The following is a 16,921-nucleotide window of genomic DNA, read 5'->3' as shown; positions in this document are numbered from 1 at the left end:
GTATAGGCGCGGGCGCAGTTCGGTGACAGTGGATCCTACACTCCATTGTGAAAGGACGTGTTTTTATATTGTTAATTAGGTACCTTATTTTGTTTTGAACCCTTTGAGTTTGTGCACCGACTGTGACTGTGACGGCCGAAAATGGGTGGCGAGGCGTCTGTAATTATCCTGCTGATGGTGATGGGTAATTATTTTTATTTTTTTTTATAATGAGATAGCATTTTTATCGAATTTTCCGCGTTTTAATTTTTTACAAAGGACCTTTTTGTATGTTCTATAATATGTATGTATGTTTTGTATGTGGCTTATCAGGAAGCTTATAATTTAAATAAATATATCTCATGCAGCCAGACTGAAATTCTGTGTTAAGATTAACATATTTGTTTTTTTATTTATTTAGAGATTGGCCAAACTAATAAATAAGACACTCCAACTCAAATAAGTATGGAATATTTTTTTGCCAGAAATTTAAAAAAGGATTTATAATTTTTAAAGACATAGTGCAACCACAGGAAAACCTTTATCTACATTTTTCAATATTTGTGCTTATTTCCAAAAAAATGTCTTCAACCTATCAATCAACAACCTAGATTCTCAAGCCCCTCGCAATTTGCTGGCACCACGGATTTACAAGCTCTCTACTATTACGATAACTTATCACAAAAGTTGCGTATGTTATAGGTATTGGTATACTCCACTGAAGTTTAAGTAAAGTTAAAATTCTGTCAATAACGCTTAACCCGATTCAAAAATTACAAATATATGCATAGAAAAGGCACTGATTTTTTTTTATTTAACAGCTGGATTTTATTAATAAGTCATGAAGAGCTTATGTCCAGCGTCGTAGCTAGGCTCATAAAGGCGTTTGGAAAAAATAGATTATTGTCCAAGACTTTTGCCTAGATAGAAAATTTTCTTTTCTTTACATTTAAACCTCGGTAAATGCGCCTCCTTGAAAAATTCACTGCTGCTTAGTTATTTTCTTTCGTAATATAGTTCTAATTAAAGAGTAGTCCAAATTTCAACTTATTAATAACTTAACTCTACTAGATTAGCTGTAATAAATCATCGCACACACAAAGTCGTTTTTACTTGTTTACTGCAATCGAAGCGACATTAGTGATAGCCTTAACGACTAAGATATTTTTTTGACTACATCCGTCTATACCACCGATGATTACAGAATCTTATAGGTAGATAAGACCTGGAGCATTCCTCAACAAAGGTCTTAAGTATATTGATGGCAGAATGGTTGTATATAGCTGCACAATTTACACTACACATTAATACAGCCAATCAACCTATGCATTGTAATTATCCCTGAGTAATGATTACGCGTTGACACGAAACGTCGTCCATTGAGCATCACGTCAACACCCTGAGGTATTGAATACACAAAGCCATTCAAGAGGTCTCCCAGCGGAATCTATATAAATGCAGTGATTCAACATACATTGTTACTCCCATGATAATGGATTGATGCGTATGTTAGATATGTGTTTGACTCATCGCGAAAATGCTGTTTGGAAGATATTCGATGTAATTCGCCTTTGCGTCTAACAAGGCAATATCTAGATTCCAGTGTTACGTCCAAATTTGAGTTATCAATTATCAGCATCCACTTCGAGCAAAAGAGTAGCATTTCGGGACACAATCTTGTCTTTAGAAGTGGCAATGGACCTGTGATCCGCTTCAGGTAGAGTTGTTGTGACCTTGTTGTATAAGGGGTTAAATCAAATCAAATATTCTTTTTAATACAAAATAGGTTCTCTACAGATCACTTTTGGAATGTCAATACATGTACCGCCACATCATGTTTCGTTATAGAGAAGAAGCGGCGAAAGAAACTCCACAACACACATTTAAAAAAGTTGGTTGCAGAGGACTAGTGTCAGGTGGACTGCAAGCTTAATTGCTATCTATCTTTAACTCACTCTGTCACTTAAGCTTATTCTGAAAACTTGCTGAATTAATGTTACCTTGTTCGATATCGGTGTTGAATATAAATTTGGCACTGCTGAAATCATAGATATATTATCCTACTGACAAATAGATAATTTGAATATAAGTCGAATCGTTACAATACGGTATAAATTTTCACTGTGCTTTTGTTTACACAAATTGATATGTTTATTTTTTCTTCTTTCCGATTTTTAATTGTCAAGTAAAGTCTTATTAAATCATTCATTATCATATCATTATGAACAAACTTATTATAACAATAGATCAAAATTACGTTTAATTTATCGTTTGTGTGTAATACTGTTTATGTGTGTAATTTGTCAACCCTAAAATCTTCGATAATAATTACACGAAAATACTTTATTCGTACGCAATGAGACACAATAATAACTAAAGTATCATGACTCACGATGGACAGGAAGAGTGCAATTCATGGACAAAAGTCTACTTGATTTGCCTTAAGGAGTCTGAACAGTTTATAGCTCAATGTACGCTGCTTAGCCGACCTATGCAGGCATTTGGAAGCACTTATTTCATCTAGATTTATTGATAGTGATAGCCTTGTGATACGATTTGGCTCTCAAACATTTATATAGGTATATATAGGATTGTCCCAGAGTAGGTACTCTGGGACAATCAGGCATTTATTTGTAAATATCAGAATGTTATTTTTGTATCTAAATATATATAACTCAAAGGTGACTGACTGACATAGTGATCTATCAACGCACAGCCCAAACCACTGGACGGATCGGACTGAAACTTGGCAGGCAGGTAGATGTTATGACGTAGGCATTCGCTAAGAAAGGATTTTGATCAATTCTACCCCAAAGGGATAAAATAGGGGATGAAAATATTACTTCGTAACGCGAGCGAAGCCGCGGGCAAAAGCTCGTTAAAACATAATATTCAAATTAATATTTTAATTAACATACGATTTTTAAATTGTACACCGAAGCAGCAAACGAGTATGCAATCCACCTCATTTTACGTGGTCATGGACATCTGTAGTTACAAACTACATATAAAACAGTGATTTAACCTGATGCCGATCACAGATAGAGTAACACTTCTAAACTAAAATGATTGGTCGCCCGAGAATCAACCGGTATCTACACTCTTTCATTTAAATGCAAAAACTCTTTTTCGCTTGAAATATTCGTAGTTGTGGTACCTATATAGTCGAATCATACTGGTTCTAAAGCTTTTCAAACCACCTTTAGTGACTGTACTATATTTTTTAAACTGTATTAGAAATGTAGTAGGTATTAAGTCCAGAACTCAGTCATCGTGAGACAATGTTCATACTGAAACCCTTGTCACACTGAAAAGAGCATCTCTTAATAATAATAATTAACACAGACCTCTTAATAGCTTACGACAAGGCCTATGTTGAATGCTAGTTGAAACTATTAAGGCGGACATTGACTTGCAACATTTGGTGTAATGTATCTGTAACTCGAACATTACGCCAGTCATTACAGCGAACTGAAGCGCTCGGTGCGAGCTTTCGTCCTATATATGTGTTACGCATAAAATCAGCTTGAATGATACGTTACAGACAATTGATGGTAGTCAATATCTGCCTTTATAATATTGTTTTTGTACAAAGAGAATAATAGAACATATAAAATGGAAATTAAATTCAGTGACATTATACGATCTACACCCAATAGTATCGACACTTAATAATTATATAGGGCATATATAGGCCTGACAAGTATTCTAATTTAAGTCAGTTACACGTTATCATCATTAGTAACCCATTATTGTCTGACTGCTGGGCACGCACAGAGAGCTTAGTGTCATAAATCAATGTCCTCGGCCTTTATCGAGTGCGGACTTGTAAATTTCACTTAACTTGAAAGTGGTAGAACCCTCTGTGGTTCGACTCCGGCAGCACTGCCACACCTATTTCTGCCTCATAACAGCAGTGTTAAACGCTGGTGTGGTAATTGAGACATACTTTTCCGAGGCTTTATAGCTTAGTCCTCAGGAGTAGCGGCGCATCTGTAGCCAACGTCAGATAGGAATATCTAATCCTATCTGGGGTTAGTTACAGATGTCCACGGGTGGCAGTAGCCACTTACCATTAGGTGGACTGCATGCTCTGTGCTTGCATGTCTGCTACTCCTACATATATTATAGAATTTTGATAATTTCACCTTTTATTAAAGAACTCTCAAGAAAGTTTAATTCCTTTCACAATGTTTTCCATTCCCGTTAAAAAGTGATTTTGTGATAGCAAAGCTTTCACGAAAACTTAAGCTAACCTTAAGTACCTACTTAAATGATTAATCAATTTCATACATACTCGTACTATGATATAAAATAATAACCTGAAACAGGGACAAAGTAGTTTTCATGCGTGTTGGTTATATCCTGTCACATTATTTGCGTTACGCTGGGGGCCCGTACAAACGTATTATTTTCTCATCCAATACACCTGTCACTCAACACTCTATTTATAGAACTAAACTATTGATATAACTAGGGACTGTCCTTGCCAATTCCGACCCACAATAATGTCCATGAAGAAAACAGTTTGTCAATATATTATTTAAGTTTGGTTAATTGTTATGTACCTACCTAATAGAAGTTAAAGGTGAGTTGATGAGTTAAATATACATTCCTATTTTATTACCCAAAAAGTTTAGTATGGTTAAAAATTTACACTTACCATGGCTATAATGGTTGTTAAAGAATATGAAGTTCTTTTGTAAACTTTCTGGTTGGAGAAACATTAACTAAGTAGAATTGCCTTGTGTGTTACTTATAGACAAGACAGACAAAGTCAAGACAAGAAAACAGTAAATCGTAACTCACAAAGCTTAACACTGATTTCATGGGGCAGAAATAGGTAAAGCTGTAGTGTATACGAAATGGTGCAATTACAAAGGATTTTTACACTTTTAATAATGTATTAAGTAATACACAGTATGTCCTATTCTTTGAATATATTAAAAGACTACTTACATACCTATGTCCTACCCATAGACTATAACAGTTCAATTTGTAGCGTTTGAGAGTTATTATAGGGCGTGAACATTTTTGTAAATAACGGTTTGCATATTTTTTTCTCATAACAACATTGCAGATGTCTTCTTAATTATACTCAATTGAAGCCAATTACTTACGAGCTATAAAAGGGACGACATTATTGAAGTTAATATTTAATGGCAACATAAAAAATGCATTTGCTTATTACAAAAAAATGGGCTGATTTTACATAGATTAATAGTTAATATCGTACTTAATTTTCTGTTAGTACACGTATAAGGCTTTGAGTAATCTAGGGCACTTCAAAAGCATTTTAATTAGGTATAGTACCTACCTGCCTATTATACTTAATTTATTCTACGTCAGAGATTTTGTAAGTGTGATCATGACGAATTGAATTCTATATATTTTGTATAATCAGGTTTTATTTAAGTCCGAAAGTCCGAAAAAGTTGTAAATAATTATTGTAATTAAGGTTCGGTTGTAACACTGATATAGTTTTTGTTCAAAATTCTATTAATTACGATTAAACGATTTTGTTCACGTATTAATAAATAACATAATACACTTATGAACATAGCGTCAATACAATAATGTAAAATTCTGTAAATATTTTAGTGGACGGCATAGTTCAAATAATTACATTCTGTAAACATTCCAGAATTTACTTTTAATCCAAATAATTCTACAAATTAACAGAAATCACCTGTTAACTTGTAGTAATTCTACATAATTTGGATTTTTAATGAACGTCATATCGTTTCAAATCATAGATCTACAACGTTACAAAATGACACTCAGAATGATTCCTTAGCATGTAGCAGCATCACAACACTGGCTGTCCTAAATAACGTACATTAAAGTATTAAGTCGCACGACGGACCAATTGAGCATATTAAACGTCTTTGGAGTCTATGACATGTCGCGTTGTAACGAGGGAACTTCGGTTTGAGCACCCTCGTTTGATATTAGTCAATTTTATGGGCACGTAAAATGTAAAACCTTAGAGCTTCTTTTGTTAACTGAAAGATTTTGCATGATGTGTAATTCAATGAAATACTTAACTATGATTTGAAGGTGGTAAATCCCTTTGTGGTTCGACTCTAGAAGCACGGCCACACCTCTTCCTGTCTTGTAATGATTAAGCTATAGTTTACCGCGCTGGCCAAGTCCGCAATATTAGACTCTACATACATTTAAAAAGCTTTGTTTTAAGATTTCCTATGTAGGTTTTCACATTACGTGTTGCTTTATTACTAAAGCGACTGATAATAAATTTCTAATGTGCACATAATTAAAAAAAATATAGTTGCATACATGGGATTCAAAACTGAAGCCCCGGTAAAAAGGCAAAATTTCAACCATTAGGCCTTACCTACTTCGCATTGGAATAATATGGTAGAATAGGCATATTCCAGTGTTCGAATGAAGTCCCTAAAATTCAAAGCAAAGCTCATAGGCATTGAAGCCAACGGTTGTCTCTTTATGCCGTCAGTCAAACGTCAAGTCGTGCCACCAATGTTCAGATTTAGAGCACATCTACGGATTAAATCTATTTTCATTTGTAAAGGTCCCATTAAAGTCAGAATATAGGCTGCTTTCGTCGGAAAATTTTACGAAATCCAATATTTTTCGATAATAGGTAGGTTTCCACAAAGAATTACGTATGTGTATAGATAACATGTAACGTGATATAAGAAATATTACCAGCCACATAAAAGAAATTAACAAGCGTTCAATTCATAAAAGTTTTATTTATGATACTTAAAGATAGGTTATATAGCTAGTTCACATATCACTAAAGTTTCCACTAATATCTTATTCATAAAATTACTGGTAAGTGACTCTATTGGAGCAAAACGGAGATATTTAATGATAAAGTTACTTTTAAAGAATTAAGTAATTATCTTAAAGTAAAGTAGAATTTCTCGTTGCAATGACCTGTCTTATGTTGCTTTTATATTTACCAATGGGGCAATTCATGATATCTATAGGTTATAGGTTATATATAGTTGCAAAAAATAATATTTCTAACCAGCGTTAAAATAGGATTTCAGTCCTAAGTAAGTTTGATCTAAAATCCTAATTACTCTAAAGACTATTGTGTGATGTCTAGTGTATCTTAAAACCAAAACAAAGCATAATTTATCTACAAGTAGGTATATATTTGTTCCTTTAAATCAAACAGTACATCTCTGATGATTGAAATCGAGTCCCCAATCTCTCATAGATGAAGAAGCGTGCACTTATAAATTAAAGCGATCACTTTGAAGCGGTGGAGCTATAGTAAAATTAATGTAATGGCGCCTCCCCTCGCAATGTCTAATTTGTCTAATTTAAAAAATAAAGAGCAACTAGCTATAATAACGGCCGTAAACGACGCTTTTGTTACTTAATAATTTAAAAATCAGTTTTAAAGTTGAGACAGTACGACTATTTAGAAGCCATTATTTGAATAGACGTGCATTGTTACTTCTTTAGAGTTCAAAAGACTTTAATTTTGTTCGGATTTGTAATTCTTGGTTTTTTACCGTGCTTTTATTGGTTTCATTTATAATGTCCTTAAGAAGGTACCTACCTAGTTTTGAAGATATTGTTGAGTTAAGGCTTGTTTTACTTGATTCTTAGTAACTTTTATTCATTTATTTTTAAATCTCGGCGGAAAAAGGATGTTCTAACTTTGTGGCGTCGTACCTTTCAAAGTAGGTAGTTATGATCATTAAAGTAAACGCTTAATTATTACGTCAATGTTACCACGAAATAAAGAAACCGGCATGTAGGTATGGTTTATTTGTATTCACCGCTATATTCTTAAAGTTCTACGCACTCTAACGTGTTGACTTAAGTCTAAGCCCTAATTACATAATAATACACAACTATACAACGTACCTAATAAGTACCTAATAACGTAAACTGATGAACCTTTGCGTACACAAACTTTAGACATAACATACGTATGTTTATGACCTGATAATACAGACACAAATAACATAATAATTACGTAATAAAATAATTATAACTCGAGTAATTAGGTTATTTCAGGTGTGCTTGAACACATTTCACTGTGAGTTTCGTGACCGGGCTCTGTTAAATTCATACCTGTGCATTTGCATAATTAATTGTTTAATCCACTCACGGTGGACTTAAACGATTTACTTATGCAAATAAAGGTACAGCGCTGTAAATAACAGCACGAGCCTGCCAACACAACGTGGTAACTGACTTTCATTTTATGGGGAAATGACAGGTTGCAATTCATTTTTCAATGACAATTACAGATTTACGCTTGACATGCATGCAGTTGTAAATAGCTTTAATTATGTGATTGTGCGTGAATGCAAATTGATGCGAATCGAAGATTAAAGGTCAACTGAATGTCACAGCTAAGTACGACAAATTGGCGTACTTGTTATGTCATTCGTTAGTGGAACGTACATAATATTAATGTGTTATTAGTAAGTGCAAGGAATATCTGAAAGTTAGTTAGTCTAGAAGTTGGTGACTGCAAGGTATATCTGAAAAAGATTCGCTGAAATTCCTAACGGCAATAGAATATAATATATGAACTACACTATTGCCGTAAGTGCCCCGTAGGTCTAAACAAATAAATACATTTAATTTGATCTTAAAAAAAATTTAGAAAAAAAAAATTAGTATCACTCAAGCGTACCGAAAATCGCCATCAGTAAAGAAACCAACTGTCGCTTACCGCATTTTGTTTTACAACACACACCTCATATGAAAGTATGAAACTTCTCTCGTTACAAGGGATAACACGGTTTACGTTGATTGGATACTATGTTGTATAAATATTTTACGTAACAAAGGCGCATCATATGAGTTTTGTAACAAGTTAAGCCTTACGTAAATTAAATCAAAATTGAGGCCCCAGATACAAACTAGAACTACAAATTAAATACTGAGTACAATGATATGTTTGTATAATAAAGCAATGCCGCAGGTTGTTTTTTATTCAGTTAAAAATAATTAAATATTTGGCCACGAATCTAACCACTAAGGTCTGGTCATAAAAGCTAAGTTAGTACTATGGGTAAAACAAGATTAATATGTCTGCCCTTCATACATTATTTTATCAGTGGTTCGTTTGAATATGTATCGCTTTGATATCCCGTGCGGCGTAGACACACAGATGGTTCCAGGTTTGATTCTCGTAACGTAAGATATGTAAAAGATAACTTTTGTATTTTTTGCTGCATCTATTTGTGAGGTGTGGGGTTATGAGTTGTTATCATAGTCTCAATTTGAGTAAATATAACAGACGATTATCTCTTCTACACTTTAGTTTTATCCGATACAGATCTAAATTCTTAAAAAATCGTCCACTGCTCCAAGAATGACCAGTGGGGACCCGTTCTTTTTTCCAAATGATATTGCAGTAGCGTCAACAAAATATACTTTTTATCTTCCTCCATCGTAAGGACAACCGTGCCCCGCAATAAGGCATGTACAGAATTCCTTACCTATAGGTATAGTAGCAGTAAAAGCACATGCCCTGCAATTAGGACATATAGCTACAGACATAACACATTCAACTCATATACCTACGTAAAATCATTAATTTCCGTCTTTTACAGTGACCACCAACGCCCTGGACATAAACATCACAAAAACGTGGAAACCCAACTACGGCTGGGAGGTGACCTGCTTGTGGGACACATATGCGAACGACACTCTACAGTCCGTCAGATTATCGAACAATGGGAACCAATTTATTATTTATAGACCCGAGGTAATGTTGAAACTAACCCACTGATACCGAATAACTTACATATGAGGCAACTATCTTAATATTTAGGAATGGTAACGCCTTTGATCGGAATCCCTGTTAACTGTTAACCCCTAAGAATCCCTGTTAACACAGCGATTCTTCCCGACGCCGATGTGTAACCAACTCTATAGGTAACCCTATAGAGTTGGTTACAGATGCGCATGGGTGGTAGTGACCACGATTAGGTGAACTGCATGATCATTTATTTGTTAATTCAATCTTATGTAACTATCCTTATATGTATACCTATAATTCTCTATATGCAAGGATAGAAGGATTCATCTATGTTATCCTTTTATGTTAAATGGCCGGCATCAGGCATAAATATCTACAAAATCGTACAGGTTCGGTAGATATATGATTCAAGAAGGACGGAAGGTTCAATATTTACTTTTTCAGCGAAAAAAACTAACTCCAAAATTAAAAAAAATATTTTAAAGATTTGAATAGGTCCTTACGTTAATTTAATAAGTTATCCGCCAGACGGTGAGTGAATGTTTCTGTACTTAATCCTTACCTCTCGCAGCAGGGCACGGATCCGGGCTTTTTATATTCATAGATACATTAATTTTATTTATTATTAATGGAAAGTTGAGGCCGACTTACTCTTACTCTAGTCGTACCGTTGCTATAATCCGGCACTTATCGTTTTGTAGACTACCTGTTCGTTTAATACTAATATGTTAAAAGAAATCTTTCTCCTCAGAGTTTGACAAATCCTAAAAACATCCTCGGCATTTCCAATCGGTTTTGGTTGTGTAGGTAACACAACCAAAAACACAAAAGTTTAATGATAATGGCCGATTGTTCTGGACATCGCGGAAGTTCTCGTTTGCCGGAATTGTCACTTCCTCAACTTCAGCACTACTTACCGTGTTCATGAGTTCGTTCATAAAATAAAATTACTTATTAAGACCAATTGAGGATATCACCGTTGATTTATAATGATCATTTTAAAATGATAACGGCTGTGTCAATATCGCTTAGGAAATAAGGTTGAAATCGTAATACCTAATTGAAACCAAAGACCATTTTTGGAGTATCAATAGTTTCGAGTACAATTGAAATGCTTCTTCTTGGTTCATATTTTTTTACGTTGCTGTTATATTAAGCACACTGCATTGTAGAAACTTAATAGAACGTACTCCAAGAAATACTTACACTCTCACACGGAAGCATCACCATATTTATTTCTAATACATAATATCTAGCATTCTTTACCGTTCCTGCAGTATAGTTTGAAACACGGCTAAAGGGGAAACATTTTATAATAGGCATTCCAATATATTCAGAGGTCCATTTACGATGAGGTGATATGCATGCCCGTTTGCTACTAATGTTTTACTTTACCAAATAAATAAAAATTGAAGTAACGATGTACAGGTGTCTTAAGAATCCAGCAAATTCTTGAAGAAGCGATGGAATCGTTTGTAAACAAAACTGTGCAGTGTGCAGTGTGCAAGCTATTATACTTACTCCCTTTAAATATAAAACAATTTTGCAGAAACACGGTTCTGGCAGAAAAGAAGAAATCCCAACGCCTGACACGGTAATGACGGTGGACTGCAAGATGACGGCTCCAGATGGTCAAAAGGGAATTTGTGTGTTGGGCGTGGAACCCTCTAAGCCGCCACGGACTTTTGTAGTCAACTGCGAAGTATCAGGGGAGAGACCAACCTTCAGGATAGGAGATAAAGAAGTCATCGTTAGACCATTTGGTAGGAATTGGCAAATTAACTATAACGTAAATAAGACTCCTAACCTGTGACGTAATTAATTAAGTAATTTATTTATTTATTTACTCAAAACTTACATCTAACATTACAGGCTAACCACGCCAAGCGGACAGGAAAAAAAAGTGAGGTTCTGGATTTTATGCATATTGGGGTCAATTCCCTCTTAGTAGATAGGAATGTGAGCATACAATATTATTTTTATACAGGGCTTATTTGTCGAGCTTCTAAAGTATGGTAAAAATTGAAATCACGGTTTTTTGAAAGTAATTTTTCGTACATTAAAAAAACTAAATAAAATATTTTATTTAGCGGTTTGTATAGAAAATTGACTAAAATTTTTAATAGAAAAATCTAGTTTGGAGAAAAAAAAATACGTCCAATATCTTTTTTAATTTATCGTAAGGGTTTAATTTATCGTTTTCTGTTCGCTTGGCGTGAGATGCCCCCTAATGCGTTAGTGTAGTGAAAACAAATGAATTAAATTATTGATATTAAATTAAATACTAATGAAGACTTAATTACGTCATAGATTAGTAAAAATTTATTCTTATTAACGTTACAGCTTTAGTAAAGGTAGATACTTCTAATAGAAAGTAATACAACATATTTGCAGTACATACATATTTGTTCGTTTACTTTAAGAAACGAGCGAGAAACATAAAGGTAGGTAGGTACAAAACCGATTGTCCCTGTACTCCCGGGACTAGAATAGGGCTACGGTATCCCCTGCCTGTCGTAAAAGGTGACTAAAAGGGGGCTTCCGGGATTGCGGGCGGCAAGAGAGGGAGCTCGAACCGTCCAACAAGCAACCCCGGGAAGGACGGCGGTGTGTGTGTGGCCGCATACCGTCGTAAACACCAGGTGTGCGGGAGGAGCGTAAATTGCTCCCCCAAGGGCAGAGCCCGATAGGGGCATCGCGCTCGGAGAACTCCGATTGTGTTCCACGGGAGATCCTGGAGTTCTCCGCCAAGCGCTGAGGACGGCTACCAGGGGGTTATAGTGCGGTAAAGTCCCACATAACCCGTAAACAAAAACAAAAAAAAAGGTACAAAACCGATAAATTTGGGATTACATTACCTCAGAGTTATAATTATTTTACTATTTATGGAGTCAATTAAAAGTTTCTTTAATAATAATGGAACATAATAAGGAAAATGTACGAATATTTTAACGTGTAGGTAACCAATCTACTTACCCATAATTTTATAACAACAACGAAAACATACCGATATTTGAAGTCGATCCAAGATTTTTCTATCGTAGCTTGTTGATTGCATTGTTACATTTTCATATCCCCAGTATCGCCATCAAATGCCACAATAGTTTCAACGGTCAAAGAAGAATCCCAGGAGCGCATTTCGCTAAATTGCTCATCAACAGGGCTCCCCGCACCGGATTTGTTGTGGACCGTCGGTGACGATAAGGTGAGTTGTATCCACGTTGTATCAAATATCAGTTCAATTTAAATCTGAAATAAAACGATACAACGCTATGACAGGAAAAGCGTCTTTTTAGTTTCTTCACATGAATAGTAGGTATCGTAAAAGATCAACGCAAGAAATTGTCTTTGAACGTGAAATTTAAAAAATGTGATAGATACATTATTTTATTCATTTAAAATGATTTCTCACCTATTAAGGCTGACATAATGGTAGTGCAAACGAGGTATGGAGGTGACTTATTCTAGATATAACTTTGTAATAAGACTCAGAAAGAATGCTGTGTATTCGCTGAAAATAAAATTATGTTTTGATAAGACAGACCACACGTAGCTGTCTTGAATCTTGATAAGTTCCCAATATTTGCTGCTTAAGATCAAGAAGTGTTTTTCTACTTCTATTTCATAAAAGTTTGCTCATGTAAGGTTATTCCCCTACTGAGCAGAGACTTCTTATTATAATTAGAGCAAACCTAAAGGATACGTTTAAACCACGATTCTGTTACAGGTCCAGGCGGACTTCACTGGTAGATTATGGAACGCTACAACCAAACTATGGCACGTCTGGTCGTTCCTTGCCTACACTCCAACGGAGAAGACCTCCACTGTGGTGTGCAGCACGGAAGTGACTGTTAACAAAGAAAGTTTCCACGGAATCCCGGCGGCATACAACTCTGTTAGCAGCACTACAAGTGAGTACGTATACATTATCACTTTTATATAAGCTTTTGCACGCTCATACCTCGCTTTATTTTTTAATAAGCAGTAGGCAATGCGTGGGTAGCATTGCAATCCTCTTTATTCCTCTGCTGGACAGGAGTCTCTTTCCGTAATTAGAATTCTAAAATATTTCCAAAGTAATCTCTAGCATTTATTGAGGGTAAATTTGATAACGTTACGTTATGTACCTACAGTTACGATTTTTTACGCCCGTCATCTGCAAAAAAATTAAATATTTTTTCTAACCGTATGTATTAATGCGACGTGGGACTGACACTGGTCACGCACGTCATTTTTTATGCTTATTACGTGACGCTACATTTGATTACATTATTATTACTAATAACATAACATTAAATGTAAGTTGTATATAAATTCAATTTTCAGGTAAAACAACACTAATCTCCGCTGTATTCCTAGTACTGCATTTATTGAGGTGACGAGATCGACTGAACACCAATGGACGATTACTTAAAATAAAACTGCAAATTATTTGTTTGTTTTTATTTCAGTAGAATATCGTTGTGAACGATTCACAGAAACATTAAATGTACGTACATATAAATATATTGACGCCATTTATAAACTTAAAAGAATAACAATAAAATATTGTTTATTTTAAATGAAATAAATAAATATTGTACGTTGTTTAAATAAATTATGTTACCATATTTTAAATTATTTAGAGGATAAAGAAATTGTACAATTATATTATAATAACAATGACGTCAGTATATTTATATCTTAGGAATACAGTAGTTTTATTAAGTTAAGATAATCCCACATTGCAGTAAAATTCTAGAATTCAAAATAACTGATATCTGTATAATCAATATATAAATAATTATTGTTTAACAAAAATCTGGTCAATTCCGAGGCTATATATTACAGTTACCATTCGATCAAAATTATCAAAAAATATTTTATTAGTAACAAAAAAATGTAAATTGCGAATGTATAATATAAAATTGTAACTGCAATGTGGGGGCACCTTTGAAATTATTTTTGGCAAATCTCAGTTACGACAACAACATTATACAAGTTATGTAGATTATTATATTATTAATTATTTTCTTTGGTAATAAATAAGTAGTTACATAATGGATATACCATTAGTCTATCAACTTAGAAAAGATTTTATGTATAGTATTAATATTAGCTACAATATATTTAATAGAACATTTTAATAACAATATAATGTGTGCGATATAATTATGTTTTAAAGACATAAAATTGCGTAGATTTATAATGAAAAAATGCGTTTATACAGTTGTAAATAATAAAACTTTTTTGGACGAAATGTGACAAAATTCATTTGAATAGTAACTCCCCGTAAAATAAATTGAAATTTAACTTTAATAGTGAATTATATTACTTTTGACTAGTTAAATTGAGATAATAGCGTAAAAACTAGTCATATCTAGTATAAAGTGGGCATTGACTAAGAGCTGCTCGGAAGATTACATCAGTAAGGTAGCATTACAGGGCGCATTCATGTAACGTTAAAATTGGGTATATTACACACTACTTACATTCAATGTCACACATAAATCAATACAAGTAGTCGCTAACCATTGCATGTAAGAAATTAAATTATATTAATTTTATTGCGAAATTTATATTCAATTTCAACGAGAACTTACGAAACCGCTTTTTAAAGACAATAGTTAGACTTATTTGCAAGAATTAGTCAAGTTAGAACTGTTTTATACCTATAAAAGCTAGTAAGTATTCCTCGTACCAATGTTATGTGAAATAATACGATAATAAAAATATTAAAAAGCATATTCTAACATTAGATTTAAATGCTCGAAATCAGTACCCACATTAAGATATGAATATTATTAAATAATTTATATCATATAACATTCCATGTAGTTTGCGCATTGTACAAATGTAATTAAATCAACTTTAATATTTATACTTTATATAAATATTTTTGTTCATATTTTGCAAAGAATATAAGACAAGCAGAAGTGATATTTTCGAAACAAGAGTTTATTACACCTCAATAATGTATAAATATTTGTATCTATTGCATGATTTGCTATAAGGATATAGGAATATGCTATAAGAGTAAATAAAGTGAATAAAACATTTTCCGTCTGTTTTCGTTCGGCTTCTCTTCGTGTTTCTATTGGCAATATTCCTACCCATAGACGAAGTAACCAAGTCCTAATTACTTCTAAATTTTACTGATATAGCATCTGTATAATAACTTTACTATGTTCCGAAATATTATGCCAGTTTTTTCAACGAATGCTTATACATAGGGAAACCCTAATGAAAATTATATAGGTATCCGGTAATTCTATAAAAAACGTCTCTTACGAAAAGGTCATGGCTATCAACTGTCTAAGTATCAACGCTAGCGATCATTAAGAGCAGCCACCGTTTAATATTTAATGGTCAAAGGGATGGTCAGTGACGGCACACTTGTCTAGCCAATCAGGCCCCTGAAAACTACACTGAGTTCAAGTCACATTGATAAATAGCCTTTTATGATTGAATCTATTTGGTCACTTCGTCTACGTTACTACTTACCTAATTTTCTTACATCGCAAGGAGATTCTTGATTCGATTACGTCAAACAGTCGTATATATACGACTAAGCATTCGCTACATTTGCGAAGAAAAATTCGTCATAACATGACATTTTAGTTTATATATTTTTTTAATTAATTCATTAACGAAATTCGACTAAAAAGGATAAAACGTCAATCGATATTGAAAGGTTACATTGACATGAACAATATGTATACGACTCTAACCTTATTATCACAGAATATTTATCCTTCATACTAGCGATTCCCTTATGTTTACACACTCGAATGCATACAAGATTGGGAGAATGCACATAGATGTAGCTGCGTATTATAATCAATCACATCAGAGATTACAATACCTATATGTACGAGTATTATGAAGTCAAACATATTAAAGTATTTATTTTATACCTTATAGTATTATGTACGTCGGGCTTGCACACAAAAATATCACAGTTAGAAAGCAACAAAACGAAAAAAGAGTAATAGCGGCAGGCTTCAATTCCCATTAACACATTTTGTTACACATTTATGGTGTAATCTTTTTCACATTGCAAGAAGTGAATGTAGAACTGAAATAGAGACCAAAGAAGCTTATGAATTAGAGACAAAATTAACATGTAATATATGACATAATTTAACCGTTGCGCAAGACCCCTAGCTATTATATTTTGCTCAGATACCTGATATGCCAGAATAATAATGAAACACTCATCATGACACTTCTTCG

At 33.8% G+C, this 16,921-nt stretch overlaps 1 protein-coding gene across 2 annotated transcripts; it reads left to right on the top strand.

Annotated features, from left to right (window-relative positions):
- On the top strand, nucleotides 1-15,744 carry LOC140743078 (uncharacterized). 2 transcript variants are annotated; one of them, XM_073074147.1, is made up of 6 exons: nucleotides 1-184; nucleotides 9,558-9,712; nucleotides 11,256-11,469; nucleotides 12,787-12,911; nucleotides 13,434-13,617; nucleotides 14,033-15,744. In XM_073074147.1, the coding sequence occupies exons 1-6, from the start codon at nucleotides 142-144 to the stop codon at nucleotides 14,083-14,085; spliced, it is 774 nt and encodes a 257-aa protein (XP_072930248.1). In that variant the 5' UTR covers nucleotides 1-141; the 3' UTR covers nucleotides 14,086-15,744. The 2 variants fall into 2 exon arrangements, with proteins under 2 accessions (XP_072930248.1, XP_072930256.1); XM_073074155.1 differs by having other exon boundaries at nucleotides 13,434-13,621.
- Nucleotides 15,745-16,921: the final 1,177 nt, after the last annotated feature.

Source organism: Epargyreus clarus, unplaced genomic scaffold, assembly GCF_041222505.1.
Source record: "Epargyreus clarus isolate Ecla_fem2 unplaced genomic scaffold, WU_Ecla_fem_2.2 ptg000001l, whole genome shotgun sequence".
Taxonomy (NCBI): Eukaryota; Metazoa; Arthropoda; class Insecta; order Lepidoptera; family Hesperiidae; genus Epargyreus; species Epargyreus clarus.
This window is presented reverse-complemented; position numbering and strand designations above follow the sequence as displayed.

Coding starts and splice junctions, on each gene's coding strand:
- LOC140743078 (XM_073074147.1), top strand. CDS start 142: ATGGGTGGCGAGGCGTCTGTAATTATCCTGCTGATGGTGATGG. Junction 9,713..11,255: donor TTATTATTTATAGACCCGAG/GTAATGTTGAAA, acceptor ACAATTTTGCAG/AAACACGGTTCTGGCAGAAA. Junction 11,470..12,786: donor AGTCATCGTTAGACCATTTG/GTAGGAATTGGC, acceptor TCATATCCCCAG/TATCGCCATCAAATGCCACA.